General features: G+C 45.8%; 1 protein-coding gene across 2 annotated transcripts in view; it reads left to right on the top strand.

Moving 5' to 3' along the window:
• The first annotated feature begins 5,996 nt into the window (after positions 1-5,996).
• The window catches only part of LOC119953060 (E3 ubiquitin/ISG15 ligase TRIM25-like), a 42,060-nt gene continuing 28,944 nt past the window's right edge, over positions 5,997-19,112 (top strand). For both annotated transcript variants that reach the window (XM_038776867.1, XM_038776866.1), the window contains exons 1-6: positions 5,997-6,764; positions 12,714-12,809; positions 12,910-13,140; positions 15,600-15,771; positions 16,833-16,907; positions 18,783-18,887. In XM_038776867.1, the coding sequence (XP_038632795.1) occupies positions 6,186-6,764; positions 12,714-12,809; positions 12,910-13,140; positions 15,600-15,771; positions 16,833-16,907; positions 18,783-18,887 (1,258 nt within the window). In that variant the 5' untranslated portion in view covers positions 5,997-6,185. The remainder of the gene's footprint in view (positions 6,765-12,713; positions 12,810-12,909; positions 13,141-15,599; positions 15,772-16,832; positions 16,908-18,782; positions 18,888-19,112) is intronic.

The following is a 19,112-nucleotide window of genomic DNA, read 5'->3' as shown; positions in this document are numbered from 1 at the left end:
GCAGTGCTATCCACTGCGCTACATGGCGCCTTATCGATGTACATCTTTGATTCCCCATTCATCTCGCGTTCTTTTAACTGAGATAACAACATAAGTAAAATAAATAGTTGTTAAAAGCTACTTCTTTATGACTCATGTTTGCTTGTTTTACACTGAACATCTGCCCTTTACACTGAACATCTATTTTAGCCTTTCTATATCCCTGTAGCTCTCACAACTGGTTTCCACACATATAAACTGGATTAGAACATGGATTTTGAATGTGTGCTGGAACAGAAAACTATTACAGGATTGACAGCATTCTCCGATTATTTTAAAAAGCTGCTGCAGGCTAACTATGGTTATTCTTCTTCTTTAGCGATCACTCTCTAACAAGTATCATTGTCCGCCTAAGAAACTCCGTGTTACAGGTTGTGGGTTCTGTGGGTCCTTGCATGGCAGATGAGCCCGATCCTAGAGCTGCCTCTTCGACCGCACACTTGGCGGGTGTTTCTGGGAGGTGGGATCAGTGGTGGGACTCGCTGATATTCTTTTCTTTTCTCAGGCTGTATGGATAACTTTAACTGGAATAAAAAGTCTACTTTAAAAATAAAATGTGGACATTTTCATTCTTTGTTGCCAGTTTCTCCCATTTTATCCTGAAGGTACAGATTCTTGCTGGGTTAGGCTTGCATTGATGTTAATAGTTTATCTTCAAGTGGCTATTCTTCATGTGAGACCCCAGATAAAGAGTGCTTACAGTCTTTGTGTCTCTATTGGATGTCCCAAACAAGCTTGATCCTGCCTCATCCCATGGGTATATATGCGCAGTTTCCTTTGCATGGTAGGAATAGGAATTAAATGCCCAATCATTTGGTGTGTCTGGTAGCTGCTCACAGTCTTTAAGGTACACATTTGTATGAGTCGAATGTGTTCATTGGAGTATGTCCATCATAGAAACGCATGAACTGTTGGTACCAATTCGTTTCAATTCGTACCAATCAATAAGAACATTATTGACCATGACAATCAGAACAATCTATGGTCTGTTTAAATCCTGCTGTGCTTGATAGGAGCGTTGCATTGGGTATTTTACTGTTTTCTTATCGTCAACACATTTTATGCTTTCATGAACAAAACTATTTGTACAGTGGCTGACTGTGTTACTATATGATAAGAGTTGATATTCCATGGTGTATTATGGACAACAAAAATGAAAAAATGATTGTGTAATTTAAATATCCTATACATTATATATATATGTATATATGTGTGCGTGTGTATTTCCTGCGCTTCCATTCTTCATCTGTCTAGACTAACCATAGAATAGAATTCATAGAATGCCGACATTGCAGAAGGAGGCCATTTGGCCCATTAAGTCTGCACTGACCCTCTGAATAGAGCACCCCACTCCCTTGCCCTATCCCCGTAGCCCCACCTAACCAGTACAACTTTGGGCACTAAGGGCAATTTTAGCATGGCCAATCCACCTAACCCTCACATCATTGGACTATGGGAGGAAACTGGAGCACCCGTGGAAAACCCACGCAGACACGGGGAGAATGTGCAAATTCCACACAAGTCATCCGGGGCAGGAATTGAACCCGGGTCCCTGGTCTGTGATGCAGCAGTGCTAACCACAGTGCCACCATTTAGATCTATTGTAATTTTATAATAAATTGGAAACAAAGGGCAGAATTCTCCACTCTGGACATTAAGTGCAGTGGCGGGCATGTAAAGTGGTATGTTTTCCGCTGATCAGCATGATGGGTTTCCACACCAGATCATCTGTTTTCAGCGGGCACCCACAGGAAGAAGGAACATCAGCTGGATTCACCAAGGCCATCCACCAGGTGACTTCATGAATGACTCCTCAATTCCAATTCCCCCTCTCTCCAATCACTTTCCTTTCAATCACCCTCTAGTTCTTGATCTCATCGTTATCGTTGTTGATATCTCTGTCCTCCCATTTGAGGTTAATGTCCCGATGTTCCACGTAGAGCTGATACCCCACCATCTGGAGGCCCATTATACTGTGACCTACAGAGACACACGCCTTCCCCACAAAAGACTATCGATGCCCCCACACCCTGCTGCACTCGGATCGTCATCTACAGACTATAGATACCTCTACTGATTGTGACTGTTCCATCTGCGTCCCAGTTTCAAACCATCAACGCCCAGGACTGAAGTGTCTGAGGGACTGGCCATGTTGAACATGAATGACACATGACTGACAAGCCCTTCGCCTCCCTGGACTGGGACAGGGCTTACCAATAAATTGTGGCATAGATACACAGGATGTCCTATAAATTGTGGCATAGATACACTGCCTATGCATTTTGGCCCTGACTTTGATGATAAGTTGGCATTGATTGCCCACTTAAGGGAATTGGTGGCAGGTTGGGAAGGCTGCTCATAGACGGACATAATCGAGTTGGAAGTAGGAAGGTGGCAGGGTCCCCACCCACCATCGTCCCACCTGTTTACATGCTCCCCTCCACTACCAAACGTGCCATGGGGCAGGATTCTACCCAAAGGGTATGTTGAGGGGGTGAGGGTGAGCATGCCTGACACACAAAGAGTTGGGTTCAAATTGAAGCAAATTTCCTAAAATTACACTGGCTGCTTTTTACCAGTTCTTTCAAATAGTGTGACACTCTCCTTGGCTTCAAATGAATACTGAGTGCGATCGAATGGCCACCTTGCACCCAAAAAGCAGCGTGCTGACGCACAGTATGGCTGATAGAAGCCGGGAGACCCCACTCCCGGGATCTACCAGCTCGCAACGCCTCGTGAGATCTAACATGATCTCACGAGACATTGTCATGTGAATCCCGCTCATTGTGGAGGGATCACCTTTTAGCAAATCTGCATATTAGAGCAAGAGAGCTTGTCTCACAGTAATATGTAGTTTACTGAAACACCCGAGGTGTTGGGACCTATCCCCTTCCCCTCGGAGACCTCGGGCAAGCGCTGTTCAGTACTGGTCTCCACAAATGGGGACCAGATGAAACCGCACTCGTGGAGGTCTCCCAGAGAATTTGAGGCCCACAGGTGCATGCCTTTTGGGACACTGCTGGTGTCACCCTGGCACTGCCATGGTGCCCAGATGACACTGGAAGGGCACTGCCAGGGTACCAAGTTGGCCAAGCAGGCATTTTCCACACGGTGGTGATTGAGCTGGCGGTGCCCTGTTCGGGTGTGGCAGTGGTCCGGGGACCACCCTCAAAGTAGGTTGTGGAGGGGGCCATGAGTTGTGTCGGGGGCCTCAGGGATTGGGATGCTACACTGAGGAATTCCAGCTGTTGTGTTATGTTACTGCGAGTAACATAAGCTGCTACTTGATGTAGGCTCTGCTGAATTATGCTCCAGACTCGGAGATAAGTTTAACATATTTATTGAGTTATTAAGAATGCTATGTAAATGAGTTCAACACTCTGCTAATCTGCCTCTCTAGTAACTCAGTCTATTCCGCTAACTATACATGCTTGCTCTTGATCATGCGCTAGGGTGTGATGTGGCTGTAATCAACCCTGTCCTACTCTCTAGGTCTCTGACGGTGGAAGAGGCAGAGCCTGTGTGATGAATGGTTACTGTACTGTACTGTACCCTTATCATCATGTAAGGTGATGTCCCCTTTAAGACCGGGCTTGGAACCCTGGGGGACTCCGCCTTCGGCTCCGCTCACCAGGGAGCCGTATATAAGGGGCCGCTCTGTAAGTAGCACCAGTTAGCAGCAGTCTCGGCATCAGGCTAGTTCTTAGCTTATTAAAGCCTTCTTTACCGTCTTAGCCGCGCTTTCACCACTAGGACCCTATCTAACCTGAGTGACGTTTAATAGCGTTGCGTTTCTCGGTGCTATGAGCGTCGGGAAACACACGGCTAAACATGCTCGCTATGGGACTTTGTTCCCATTTAGCTAAATTGCGCCCTCCATGTCACATGGTGATAATGACTTTCAAATATGAATTAGCCCCTTCCTGCCTCAATTGGAGCCTTGTCAATGGGCTGGTGGGCAAGAAACACAGCGTGTTGGACCAGGGAATTAGAATTTTCAAAAATTACCCCTTCCTATACGCCATCTTTACTGCATGAGAGGGAATAATATCCGAGGCAAAATCCTAATTAATTAAACAATTTTAAGTGTAATAAAGTCTGGTTACCAGTAGACCAAGCAATACAACTTTTTAAAGGATGACCGGAACATTCAGAAAATACAGACTGAACATTTAGGAAATTCAAACTGGACATTTATAAAGGGCCTGATTGAATGGCCTCGCTGTCGCTGAAAAGCAGCCTGCCGCGGCGCAGCATGACCGATAATAGCCAGGAGACCTCACTCCCGGGATCTACCACTCACAACACCTCGTGAGATCTAATGCGGTCTCGCGAGACGTTACAAAGTGAATCCCACTCATTGTAGGCAGTGTCACTTTGTATCAAATATGCATATTAAAGCAAGACAGTTAGTCTCTCTTTAATGTGCAGATTCCCGAGTTACCTGGGACGTTGGCTCAATCTTCACCTCGGACACCTTGGGTGAGCGCTGTTCAGTACTGGTTTTCACAAATGGAGACCAGACAGAAGGGCACTTATGGGGGTCTCCCAGGGGATTGGAGGCCCCAAGGTGCAAGCCCTTTGTGCAGGATGACATCCTGGCAGTGCCAGTCTGGCACGGTGCTCAGGTGGGTGGCATTGTCAGTTAGCAGGGACACTGCCAGGGTGCCAGGTTGGCACTGCCAAGATGCCAAGCTGGCATTTTTTGCACGGATGCGATTGGGCCGAGGTGCCCTGCGTGGGTGTTGGGGGGGGGCAGTGTTGGGCCTGGGGGGGAGGGGGGGGGGGGGGAGGGGAGGTCGGGGGTCACTGCAAGGGCATCGTAGATTGGGACACCATTTAAAAATGACGCCCCGATCTCTTGCTACACTGAGGTGTTCTGGCAAGCAGAGCTCCTCAGTGCAGAAAACAGGTGTGGTGAACCACGTATGGCTGTTGTATATTATTGTATTTACTCACTGTTACTATTGTTGTGTTGATGTTGTTGTTGGCTCCGCCCCTCTGAGAAGGTATATAATGCATCGATCCGGGACAGCCTCTCAGTGCGGGAGGAGCTACTGGTGGGCACATTGTAGCTGATTAAAACCACAGTTCTTGTTAACTACCGTTTCGACTGGATTGATTGCTATCAATTTAATCAGCTGGAATGTGCCCACCTGTAGCTCCTCCCGCACTGAGAGGCTGTCCCGGATCGATGGGTTATATACCTTCTCAGAGGGGCGGAGCCAACAACAACATCAACAGTAAAAGTGAGTAAATACAATAATATATACAACAGCCATACGTGGTTCACCACAATGGGGCTATGTGTGGCCTCGGCCTCATGTTCCGCATTGAGGCCCCTTATCAAACCCGAGTTGGGTTTTATAGCCTTGTGTTTCTCAACGCTGCGAGCACCAGGAAACACACGGCTCAATGCGCTCACTATGGGACTTTGTTCCAATTTAATTAAATCGTGCCCAAAATTCAAACACAACGCCAAAAATCCACTTTTTAAAACCAATACCTGCTTTCACCTGATTTTCCAGTGCGAGCTAAATATTAAAGCTATTATTATTCGGGGTTTAGTTTGCTGTTTGTTTTCTGACTTGGAAAAAAAGCAGTAACCTTTAACAGGTGGCGCCCTGACCAATGTACAGCAAACGCACATCAGCACGACTTACAGACAGGAAATCACTCGGCTTGGGCCCACTTTGCACAGTTCTAACACAAACTTTAATCGAGCTGTTGGCAAAGCAACAGATCAACACATTCAAAGTAAAAAATTGGTGAGGTTTTATCTGAATGCAAAAAAAGCCGACATTTAAAAAAAAAGACATTTTGAAATCAAACTTGCAGACTGCCTTTGGCACAGGTTCAGCTGCAAGTGGAGAGATTGCATTTTGAAATGAACTGTTTGGTCTTTCCTGTACTCCATAGTTGTAACCTTTAACCTGGTAGGGAAAGTGGGGGGGAGAGAGAGAGAGAGAGAGCTGAGTGTTTTGTTTAGTTATTGTGGCGAGTGAACAGAGAGGAAAGATTAGCCAGTGATTCGGTGTTCCTGTGCTGGTTGTGCAGGATGGCATGGAGACCAAACTCAGCTGTCAGCCCCGGCTGCGGTTGCTGGCACTGAGCTTGTGCATTTTGAGCAGCTCAGGTTTGCTCCCATGGCTACAGCAGATCTGTTATCCCTCGAGCAGCAGCTCTCCTGCTCCATCTGCCTGGAAGTCTTCAGCAACCCCGTCAACCTTCCCTGCGGGCACACGTTTTGCCTCGACTGCATCCAGAAAAACTGGGACCAGAACTCGCTCGCCGTCTGCCCGCAATGCAGGGCCGCCTTTGTCCCCAGGCCACCCCTGCAGAAAAACATCGTCCTGTGCGGGATAGTGGACGAGTTCAACCGAATGGGGCAGGCACAGGCCGCCAGGCTGTCGGGCGGCAGCGACTCGGAGATCACCTGCGACTCCTGCGCCGGCAGCAGGACGAAGGCGGCCAAGTCCTGCCTGGCCTGCCTGACCACGTACTGCGAAGCCCACCTCAGGCCTCACTATGAGAACGCGGTATTTCGGGACCATCAGCTCACCGACCCGGTCAAAGATCTGAACAAAAGGAAGTGTAAAATGCATTGCAAGCTGCTGGAGTTTTTCTGTAAGACGGATCAGATGTGCATCTGCGGCTTGTGTATACTGCACGCGCATCGAGATCACAAAGTCATCACCACGGAAGAAGAGACCACGGAGAAAAAGGTAATGGTTAAAATCACACCTGTATAATATTTACACATCTGCTCAAAGGCACTTGGTGTTAGAAAACATTTAAGAGGAGCGTTCCTTATCCTCTGATATATATAGGGCCTTTCACGACCACTCTGCGAATCAAAGCAGATGAAAGTCAGTCAAGTACTTTTGAAGTGTAGTCACTGCTGCAATGTAGGAACAATTGCAGCCAAAACGTGCACGGCAAGCTCGCACAAACAGCAATGTAATAATTCTGGTGATATGCATCACTGTAAATACACAAGAGGTTAATGTAAATACACTACAACTAAGTAAACACTAGAGGGAGCACCAGAGACATCATAACATGCAGACATACAGCTAATGAACACATAGAATAGGACACGACCAATGGGCAGTCAAGATACCCAGAGGTGGCATTACCACAAGGGAGCATTGCACAACCCATATAAAAGGACAGGGCACACATGCTCTTTCTCTTTCTACAGACACTTAGAGAGTAGGCATTTGATAAGGTTCCCCTTGGTCGGCTCATGAAGAAAGTAAGGATGTGTGGGATAGAGGGAAGTTTTGGCCAATTGTATAAGTAACTGGCTATCACATAGAAGAAAGAGGGTGGTGGGGATGGAAAATTTTCAGACTGGAGACCAGTTACCAGCAGTGTACCACAGGGATCAGCACTGGGTCCTCTGCTATTTGTGATTTTTATAAATGACTTGGAGGAGGGGGCCAAAGGGTGGGTCAGTAAATTTGCTGATGACACCAAGATTGGTGGAGTAATGGATGAGGTGGAGGGCTGTTGTAGGCTGCAAAGAGACATTGATAGGATGCAGAGCTGGGTCGGAAAATGACAGATGGAGTTTAATCCTGATAAGTACAAGGTGATTCATTTTGGTTGGACAAACTTGAATGCGGATTACAGGGTCAACGGCAGGGTTCTAAGGAATGTGGAGGAACAGAGAGATCTTGGGATTCATGTCAACAGATCTCTCAAGGTTGCCACTCAAGTGGATAGAGCAGTGAAGAAGGCCTATAGTGTGTCAGCGTTAATTAACAGGGGGCTTGAGTTTAAGAGTCGTGGGGTTATGCTGCAACTGTATAGGACCCTGGTGAGACCACATTTGGAGTATTGTGTGCAGTTCTGGTCAGCTCACAATAGGAGGGATGTGGAAGCATTGGAAAGGGTGTAAAGGAGATTTACCAGGATGCTGCCTGGTTTGGAGGAGAGGTCTTATGAGGAAAGGTTGAGGGAGCTTTTTTCTTTGGAGTGGAGGAGGATGAAAGGCGACTTAATAGAGGTTTATAAGATGATGAGGGAGATAGTGGACATTCAGAGACTATTTCCTCAGGTGGACGTAGCTGTTGCAAGGGAGCATAACTATAAGGTTCGGGGTGGGAGGTATAGGAGGAATGTCCGAGGTAGGTTCTTTACTCAGACAGTGGTTAGGGTGTGGAATGGACTGCCTGCTGTGATAGTGGAGTCGGACACTTTCGGAACTTTCAAGTGGTTATTGGATAGGCACATGGAGCACACCAGAATGACAGGGAGTGGGATAGCTTGATCATGATTTCGTACAAAGCTCGGCACAACATTGAGGGCCGGAGGGCCTGTTCTGTGCTGTACTGTTCTATGTTCTATGACAGGGGCAGATCAGAAGCATCACACCCACCACGTGGCTTAGAGCAGACTGGTTAGTTAGACTGAGTTACTATAGCAAGATTAGCAGGAGAGTCAAACTCATAGAGAACTGTGGTAATGGTTCAATAAATCACTTTGAACTTACTTCAAAGTCTGGAGTATCTTTTGATCAAAGCTGCATCGAGTTGCAACCTGTGTTATCCCAGAGTACATAACACATCGACACGGGACCCTGTTTCATTTCCATTAAGTCATACCCCTCATCTGAAAACGGCACTCCCGACAGTGCAGCACACCCTCAGTTCTGCACCTGAGTGTCAGCCTTGATTCTTTTGTTCTCCAGCCCCTGGAGTGGCAGCTGACCTGAAACCTTGTGAATAATAACAATAATGTTAATAGTAGAAGCAGTCTCCGCATATTTCTCCCTTGTGCCCAACATGAGAGGAACTCCTCTCGGGAAGACCTCGGGGTGCCGATAGAAATAGAATAGAAAAGTAGGATATTATTTTAACAGAGAGAGACTGCGGAATGCTGTGGTGCAGAGGGATCTGGGTGTCTTTGTACATGAATCACACAAAGGTAGCATTGGCGCACAGCAGATAATTAGGACGGCAAATGGAATGTAAGCTTTTATTGCAAGGGGGTGGAATATAATATTAGTAAGGCCTTGTTACCAACTATAAGGGCATTTGTGAGATCACACCCAGAGTACTGTGTACAGTTTGGTCTCCTTATTTATGTACGGACGACATACTTACACGAGAAAAAGTTCAGAGATGGTTCATTATGCTGCTTCCTGGGGTGAAGGGTTATCTTATGAGCAATGGTTGAGCAGGTTGGGGCTGTACACGTTATAGTTTTGAAGGAAGAGGTGTTCTTATTGAAACATAGAAGGTTCTGAGGCAGTGGGGGGCGATTGCTAAACAGCATGGATGTCGAGATGTCGAATGTTACCACCTCGTGGTTGAATCTAGAACTAGGGGACACATTTTGAAAAAAATTAAGATGGAGTTGCGGACAAATTCATCCTCTGAGGATTGTTAATCAATTGTCTACACACCACCAAGCCGCGGAGGGTGGTTATTGAATATATTCAAGGCCGAGTTAGAATTTTTAATCAATAAGGGAGTTGAGGAGTATGCGGGGAGGGGACACCAGGAAGGTAGCGTTAACATCATAATCTTGATCATGGTCTTATCGAATGGCAGAGCAGACTCGATGGACAGAATGGCCTTGTCCTACTCTTGTTCAAGGGATATGGGTCAATGATGGGTAAATGGATTGAGGTACAGGTTAGCCATTGTCTAATTAAATGTCAGAACAGGCTTGAGGGGCTGAATGGCCTATTTCTATTCTTAAGATTATTAAGGAGGAAGATTTTTAGCAAGGTTATAATATTTCACATTCGTGCTATTTTGAAAACTAAAAGCCAAAAAGAAAGCCTATGTAATCATTCATTGCAGAGCGTTAACGACTTGGACCTTGAGTCTTCGATCAAATGATTTTCTGTGAAAAGTGAACCTGACCGGATCTTCGGGCTTCTGCGAGAGGGCGTTTGTTTGATTTTCCTCAATTTGATTGACGCTAATAGAAATTGGAGGGGAAAAGATTTGGCGGAATTGCTGAAAACTGATCTGAAACAAAAGATTTCATTGATGTTGAAGCAGTCTCTCCGAGACCAGCTAAGGAATCCAACAACTCCAAGAGACAGACCAACTGATTGTGGCACCCCCTTGCTCAGTCAGATTAAAAACCCACGTGATCAGCAGAATGGGCAGTGGCTCTCTCGATGCTCGTCAGAGTGTCCATGGAAACAAAAGTCCGAGAGCGCCCTTCGAAGCAGCATCAATATTTTTGACCCTGAACTTGCCCACCAAAGGTGACAGCTTTGGTAGGTTGATAGAACTTGCATTTTTTGTCTAGCGCCTTTCATGACCTCAGTAAAGTGCTTTGCATCCAAAGAATTATCGCCACTGTTGTGATGCAGGAAATGTGGAAGCTGCACAGCAAGATCCCACAAGCAGCGACACAATTTCACCCAAAAGCTACCTGCTGCAGTTGCAGGGTAGGGAGCTAGCTAAGAGTGGAGTAAATGATAAAGATTGACACATCGGACATTGGCCTGACTTTTAAGGTTCAGTCACATCATTCTGGGGTCATTAGTTTCTGATGCACGGTTTTTATACAGTTTGCGGTGTGTTTCAGAAAAGGGTTCAGAACATCTGATGCTTTTCTCCCTGAGCTCTGTAAATACCCTATTTGGACTATCGGACGATTCCTTAAGTGACGACATGACACGAGTTCAGGGCTTTGTACATCTGCCTTTTCACCTTTTCATGCACAATGTACTGTCGCTGAAATCTGCACAGCTCTCCCATCCCTGCCAAACATACAAATGGACAAGGCTATGTTTGTTTTCTTTTCTCGTACAGGATGTGACCGAACATGGGGAGAAAAAGCTCTAGTTTGATTTTTATGTTTATTCATTTTTTTCCCACTTCAGGGCAATTCAGTGTGACCAATCCATCTACCCTGCATATTTTGGGTTGTGGGTTGGGTTGAGACCCACGCAAGCATGGGGAGAATGTGAAAACTCAACACGGACAGTGATCCAGGGCCGGGATCGACCCTGGTTCCTCGCTGCTGTGAGGCAGCACTGCTAACCACTATGCCACCATTCTGCCCTTTTATTTTTCTTCTGGGTTCCCCGATTTAAAAAACAATTATGGGATTTGGCCATTGCTGACGAGATTAGCATTTGTTGCCCATCTGCAATTGCCCTTGAACTGAATGAAAGAGTAGGTAAGAGTCATCCCCATTGCTGTGGGTCACATGTAGGCCAGACCAGGTGAGGACGGCATATTTCCTTCCCTAAAGGGTATTGGTGGTTCAGATTGGTTTTTCCAACCATCGATAGTTTCCTATTCACCATTATTGAGGCGAGTTTTCAATTATAGATTGTGAAGCTGGAAGAATCTGCATGGAGTGAATGATCCATTGGGGAGAGTGATATTAAAATCCTGCATTGGATTGAGAGCGGGTGGCGAAGGTTTCTGAATTCCTGTTAGAACGTTAATGTGAATCTGTTTGAATATCTTTCCACTGATGCTAAAAGTATATCACAAAATGGTAAGTATATGTGCATGTCAAAGTCTTTGTGCATCAACAGTAGGGTCAACACAGACCTTCCGACTTCAAGTTAACTAGGTCTCATTTATACTCGTGGCCAGTGCTAGGGGGGGCTTTTATGACCCTTCCCACTGGCGGGATCATCTAGTCCCACCAAAGATGGACCCCCCCCCCCCGCCCACCCACCACATCGCGGGGGTTTCCCAGTGGCGGCATGGTGGACGACACATACAGAACGGTGTAGACATCGGCGAGACCGGAAGATTCCACCGGCGGCCATTAGCAGTGTTGCCTCACGGCACCGAGGACCGGGTTTGGCCCCGGGTCACTGTCTGTGTGGAGTTTGCATATTCTCACTTTACCTGCGAGGGTCCCACCCCCACAAACCAAATATGTGCAGGGTAACTGGATGGGGGGGGGGGGGGGGGGGTGCAGTTCCTGGCGTTGCTTTTAACCTTCATTTCAAATCACGATATAAGTGGTATTTACGGACAGTTACCATTTCGGATGCTGCTTTGGGATAACTTTACGACTACAGGTTGGCCTTCAAGCTTCTTTGTTCAACTCTTGCCCTTTGCTGCAAAGCGATTTCACTTCAATCGTATTTAAACTGCAGTTACTGCTGTTCTGTGTCACAATGGTGACTACACTTCAAACCTACTTCAGTGGCTGTAAAGCACTTTTGTCCTGCTCAGCGTTCCGTCAAATGTTTTTTTTCTCCCCAAGTGCACGGGTTACTTATTTAAGTCTGCAGCCTCTTTATTTTGTGGCCATGCGTTTATGGCAATTTGGGTTGGATCTAAAGGGCCTATACTGGGACATTTGGGAGTTTAAACTTCAGAGCCTTTCTGGTGTTTGAGAAAAACAGCATCTAGATGCAAATTCTTGAACTTTAAATCTGGAGTCAACCTGGCACAATAGGAAAACGGAGTGAGGCGTCCTGCAGAACTGAGTTTTGGTTCACTTCTCTTCTGAGTCCTTGACTCTGTACTCACACTCGACACAGGTAGCATCAGCATAAAGTGAAAATGCTTCACACAGATGGAAAACGTGGAGGGCGAACCCAGCCTCGTGTAAATTAGTGTGGCATGATTGAGGCTGGTAACTTAAGATGGTATATTTTACGTAAGAATGTACTTGGTAAATACTTTTAAAACAATGTTTTATGTATGTTGTATAATTCTACAAAGAAACTTCTTCAGGAAGAAAAGATAAGAAGGCAAAGTCAGATCGAAGATATTCACACAGCGATCAATAAATTAAAAGAGAATGTTACTTCTATTAAAGTGAGTACCATTCTGTCCTCTTCAGAAATGTTTCTAACCATTTGTTTGCTCCTTGGTTCTGGTTCTCTATGAATCTGTAAACCTTCCCTTCATTGACTAGGAAACAACATTCCAGGTGAGGTCTGACATCGATAAGCACTTTGGAGATCTCATCAACTGTATTAAAGAATCGCAGAGTATTGCGACGAACCTAATCGAGAGCGAGGAGGCTGTTGCCTTGGCCCAAGCTGACAGCATCCAGAGCTGGCTGAACCAGAGGTGCAGTGGACTGACCAGGAAAAGCGATGAGATCGACCGGCTGTTGAAATCTGACAATATCCAGCTCTTAAAGGTAAACCCAAGTTCCTTGACGGAAGCTTTTTTTATCAAATCTGTGCGTTTGCAACGCCTGAGGTTGATTGGTGCAAACTGTAGCTTTGAGGTCGATTGTGGCTGAAATATTGCTTCACAGCGCCGGGGACATGGGTTCGAATCCCGGCTTGGGTCACTGTCTGTGTGGGGTCTGCACGTTCTCCCTGTGTCTGCGTGGGTTTCCTCCGGGTGCTCCGGTTTCCTCCCACAAGCCCCGAAAGATGTGCTTGTTAGGTGAATTGGACATTCTGAATTCTCCCTCGGTGTATCCGAACAGGTGCAGTAGTGTGCCGACTAGGAGATTTTCACAGTAACTTCATTGCTGTGTTAATGTATTAACGTGATGTGGAGATTCTGGCATTGGACTGGATTGGGCATAGTAAGAAATCTTACAACACCCGGTTAAAGACCAGCAGGTTTATTTGGAGTCATGAGCTTTCGGAGCATAGCTCCGTATTACGGGCCAGGGTTTAGAGAACCCCAAAGTGTTTCATGGAGTTCACCTGACCCACAACTTTTAATAGATTTTGGTTATAGGGAGCACAAGGGCCCACTTTACAGGTGTGATGCAACTGAGATCGAAAGCACTTTTAAAACAAAACGATGTTTATTCTATGAATCCAGTTCACATTTTATAAACACAGTAAACATCTTAGCAACTAATACTCCCCCCAAAGAATACAGTACTCTATAAGTAACCCTAATCTTTCCTAGCAACATCCATAAGACAAATATCCTCTTTAAGAAAGCCAGCAGGTTGAAATTCTCTACTGAGAGCAGTTATCACTTTTAAATTAGCAAGTGATCTTAAGACATACTTTTCATACAGAGAGAGATCAAAATTACACCTTGTTTGGCTGGATGCAGCTCCAACTTTGAAAACGAAACCAAACACACACTGGTTGCCAGCTCAAAAACTAAAGTAAAAACGGACAGCCCAGGTCCACCCACACTGTGACATCACTGTAGCTATTTGATAAACCCCCATTTCTTAACTGTACTCTCACACGACATCCTTCATCAGGTTTCATCAGGCTTCACTCACCTGTGCTCCGAAAGCTAGTGATTCGAAATAAACCTGTTGGACTTTAACCTGGTGTTGGAACATTTCTTACAATGTATTAACAGACTGCTTACTTTTGTTCTGCTATTAACACATTCTAACCTCTTAATGGCCACTTTCAGCCCTCTTCTAAGTCATTATTACCACCATTTACATTCCCTTTGTCTTTTTGTCCATGACAAGACCATGGCTGGTTTAGCACAGTGGGCTAAATAGCTGGCTTGTCAAGCAGACCAAGGCCAGCAGCACGGTTCAATTCCAGTATCAGCCTCCCTGAACAGGCGCCGGATGTGGCGACTCGGGGCTTTTCACAGTAACTTCATTTGAAGCCTACTTGTGACAGTAAGTGATTTTCATTTTTTCATTTCACATCTTTGTCGGTCTCCACCTATCGCTGGTCCGCTATCTAGCCCCCCCCCCCCCCCACCCCCCCCCCCCCCCCCAACCCCACAACAGTATAAATCTGACCCTGTATTAAGTTCTCGCTAGCTTTGACAAAGAGTCATCCAGACTTGAAACATTAGCTCCCTTCTCTCTCCACAGATGCTGTCAGACCTGCTGAGATTGTGCAGTATTTTCTGTCTTTGATCAGAAATGTTACCGAGGAAGTTTGGACTTCATGTTTAAATTGAGGAAGTCCATCGTTCAAAGAGCAGAGAATTAAGTTAAATGATTATATTTCTAACATTTCCAGTCCCGATGCGAAGTCGTCAACCTGAGACTGCTTTCTTTCGACAGATGCTGCCAGACCAGCTCAGTTTCTTTTTTCAGCACTTGCTGTTTTTATTTCAGATTCCCAGCATCAGCAGTATTTTGCTTTCATTTATTTAATGTAAGAAGTCTTGCCTTGTTTACACACTGCAGCTGGAGCAATGGCATGTCACACGGGGCCAGTCGGGTCGAACGCAGAGCATTTTGTTAAAGTGTAGACTGGTTTTGGGCTGCTGTAGACGGTGTTGCTATCCCTTGGACCCCGGGACCTGGTTGATCCAGATGTCAAGCTACCTGAAAATACCCTTCCTCCGCTATCTAGAAGTCCTCCCTCACTGTAAAGATGCAAATGTCTGTAGAAAATGTCCAGACCTTCAAGCGCAAAACTACTTTTGCTGCCGTTGCAGGTGTCTCGGGCTTGTGTCCATGTTCATCATCGATTGGGAAGTCTATATTCTGTTTACATCCACTGTTAGGATCTGGGGAGGGAAACAAGACACCATTCACTTAGGGACACATGTGACCTCTGGAAGCAGCGGAGTTTCAGTTGGCAGTGAGCTAGCGTTGTGTAAGGCTCAGATGGTTTCTTGGATATTGAGAACAAGCTGTTTTGTATGAGGCAGAGTCATGCTGAGGGATTACTGTTACAATGTCCTGCTTTGTAGGAGTTTCAAGCTCCGGAGGAGATGGAGACAGATCAGGTGTTACCCACGTTGGACACGGACATCGGTAAGCAGCTCTCCAATTTAAAAAGTGTTGTTGCCGAGATGACGAAAAATATTATGCAGCAGCTGCACGAGGTCCACACTGAGAAGCTATCGACAATCAAAGAAAATGGTTCGTATTTTCTTGTTTGTTATTCTAATTTTTCTTCCTGTTTGCCCCCCTCCTGTGCTGAAGGGGTTGCCTCTCACTCATTTCCATGGTTACCAGTTGCCTACTGGCAGCCAATCTTCATACCTGACAGCCCGCTTATTTCTGTGTGCTGGTAAGCCATGCAACTATGAAAGGCGTCACAGTCTAAACTGATCCCGCTCCAGTGGTGCCATACACAAACCCGCCCGGGCACTCTCCCTATCAGCACTATGGGTGTACTTGCATCACATGGGACTGCAGCAAATCACCACCACCTTCTCAAGGGCAATTAGCGAGAGGCAATAAATGCTGGCCTTGCCAGCTACACTCCTATCCCAAGAAGAATTTTTTAAAAGACCAACAGACACGGTTTTCATGAAGGATTCCTATTCAGTGACTAGGATTCGATCTTACCATTCCCTCACCCAGGGGTGCAGAGTCTAACCCTATTCCCATTTCCCTCTTCTCTTTCCCAGCGGACCTCGCCTGACATCAGTTAACTCAGCAAAGACTAGGATCTTCCTGCTCGATATTATGTCGGTCTCATTTAATGAAATATTCATTGCTTCAAACCGCCATTATGACATTTGTGACGCATCCAGAAAGTGGGGGAAGTAAAATTATAAATGAACAGTTTCGTGTTGCGAATGTTTCAATGCTGAAAAGTGCGACACTTTTTAACTTGGCAAACTGCATTTAATCTGCATGAACCAAGGTCCATTAAAATCCATCACTGAACAGTGCCAAGTACACATTGTACATGCCTTGGTATAGGTCACTGTTTATTCTGTTTGTTAATCCGATGCTGACCTATTGCAGAAAACATTGTACTTTTATGTTCCACTCCAAATTTCTGTTTAGTGAACATTATGCAATTTGTGAAAATGAGGTCGGGTTTTTAGAGTCTTGGCAGCAATTATAACTCCGAGGTAATTCATAGCAATTGGAGAAGCCTTTCCTTCTGTGTTTAACAAGAGATTTTCTTTTACTATTTGGCTTGCTTCAAGCTTGGTCTGCCATTATTTTTCTCTGTTGCATTTCAGGTCCCTGGGCTAATAGTCAACATCCCAGACTACAACAGGCATGCAGTTCAACATCTGCAGCATCTCAACAAAAGAGTAAGGTTTCCTTTTGCTAACAAATACAATCAAACATATTTGTCAGCTTGGCTCAGTTAGCAGCACTCTGCCACGGAGTCACTGCTGTCGCTTCAAGCCCCATTGCAAGACGTTAACATTTGGGTTGACACCGTGGTGCAGTACTGAGGGATCGCCGTGTTGTTGGAAGTGCCATCTTTTTAATGCCATTGAAACTGAAGCCAGTGCGGTGCAAAAGATCCCACGGCACTATTTGATGACAGGCAGTGAATTCTCCTGATACCTTATGCAACGTTCCTCCTGAAAGCAGTAACACCTGAAGCAGATGTGCTGTTTGTTGGACCTGCTGCAAATTGGTTGCCATGTTTGGCGACATCACATCGATGAAGGTAGCATTTTACAGCACAGGAAAAAGCCATTCTGTCCAAATCGTCAATGCTGGTGTTCATGCTGCATTCTCACCTCCTCCCATGCTCCTTATCTAACTCAACCAACATGTCTTTCTATTCCTTTCACCCTCCTGTCGTTATCATAAGACATGGGAGCAGATTTAGGCCATTTGGCCCATTGGGTCTCTCCGCCATTCAATCATGGCTAATATGTTTCCCATCCCTATTCTCCTGCCTTCACTCAATAACCTCCCTTCCCTCGACTGCACATTAAATCCATCCAATGGGAATTCCATGGATGTGGGAAATTGATATTGAAATGAAAGTTTTTAACCTTTAGTTTATAATTTTATAACATAAAACTGGATTAAAGTGGCTGATATTTGCATGACTCTTGCAGGCTTACAGACTGGTTGTGCACATTTGAGGTTCACTACGACCAGATTTGTAAGATTCAAAATCAGTTAGAGTTATTGGGCGCAATTTTCCTATTTTTACAGAATGCTGGTTGAGGCGGGAAAACCGAGTGTAGCTCTCCAGCGCACACCCATGTTTCCTCTCCAGGTTTTAGTTCATCTTGGGGGCGTGGCTTTAGCAGTCGTTGTGAGGGGCAGGGCCTAGATTGGGGCACCATCTTTAACAGGCACTCCAGCCTGTGATTAAAAATAAACTCCCTCAAACCCCGCGGACACGGAGGGACCTCTGCACCGACATTGGGTCGAGCCCCGCACTGACATCGGCGGGCCCCGACTGACATCGGGGTGGCCCCTCCTCCCACAACCACACTGACATCAGAGTTGTGGTGATATGCATAAGCAATTATGTAGATAGTAATGTATACGACCTCCAACCAGCAGATGGCAGTAGGGAACAACCATGTGACTTTGTTACCTCGGAGTCTGGAGATCGTCGTCATAGTGGATAGTCACATTGTACCTCGCAGATAGTTTAGAATAGTCAGTAGTTTTTGTTAATTTTCTTATGGTCACCTGACCCACGTTATCATTGAACAATAAACATTTAACTAGTCACAAACTAGATGTCCCCTAGTGCACTTCTTCTGACCGGCCAAGCACCAGACCCAACCACTGACATCGGGGTGATCCCCTCTCCCCCACCCTGACACTGCCACTATGGCACTGTCCAGGGAAAGGTTGGCATTGCCACCTGGCATGGGTTGGCAGTGCCTGGGCATGTCCCTCTGTCCCAGGGGGCAATACTGATCTTGGCATTCCCAGTGGGTTCCCCTCGACTGATTCCCGTTTTTAGTTACCTATGGTAATCTTCACCGATGTGAAGATCCCGCCGGGTGGGGGACTGGAAAATGCCATCCGAAGTTTCAGTTCATGGGAATCTTCAACCTGTGCACTGAAAACGTTCAAGGAGAGAGTTCGGCGAGATACCCTGAATGTAACATTTAATAGAAACGTAAATGTTTATGATACTTGATATGTTGCCAAACAAAACTCACGTGGCAGCTTCACATTTAACTTGATTTCCATTCCAGATGATAGCCAGTCCATACCATCTACTAGTCTTTGTGGCGCTCCTCAACCTTCAGTCGCACCTCTCCCTCGGGGCTTTTGGCCAATTCCAGCTCCTCCGATAACTGGTAAGGAACATATAATAATTGAATGTATGATGCTGAATATCACGACAGTAAGTCCCCACTCAATACTGACTCAGTCAATGTTATTTCTCTATAATATCAGTTACAAAAAAGGTCTATGCAGCCGTTTAATGTTATGATGTTCGCATTTGTGACAGACTTCCTGTGCTGGCCACATGCACACAGGGGACTTTTCTCCCATTTTCCCTTTCGTTGTTGGGGAAAATG

Source organism: Scyliorhinus canicula, chromosome 18 (genome assembly GCF_902713615.1).
Source record: "Scyliorhinus canicula chromosome 18, sScyCan1.1, whole genome shotgun sequence".
NCBI lineage: Eukaryota > Metazoa > Chordata > Chondrichthyes > Carcharhiniformes > Scyliorhinidae > Scyliorhinus > Scyliorhinus canicula.
This window is presented reverse-complemented; position numbering and strand designations above follow the sequence as displayed.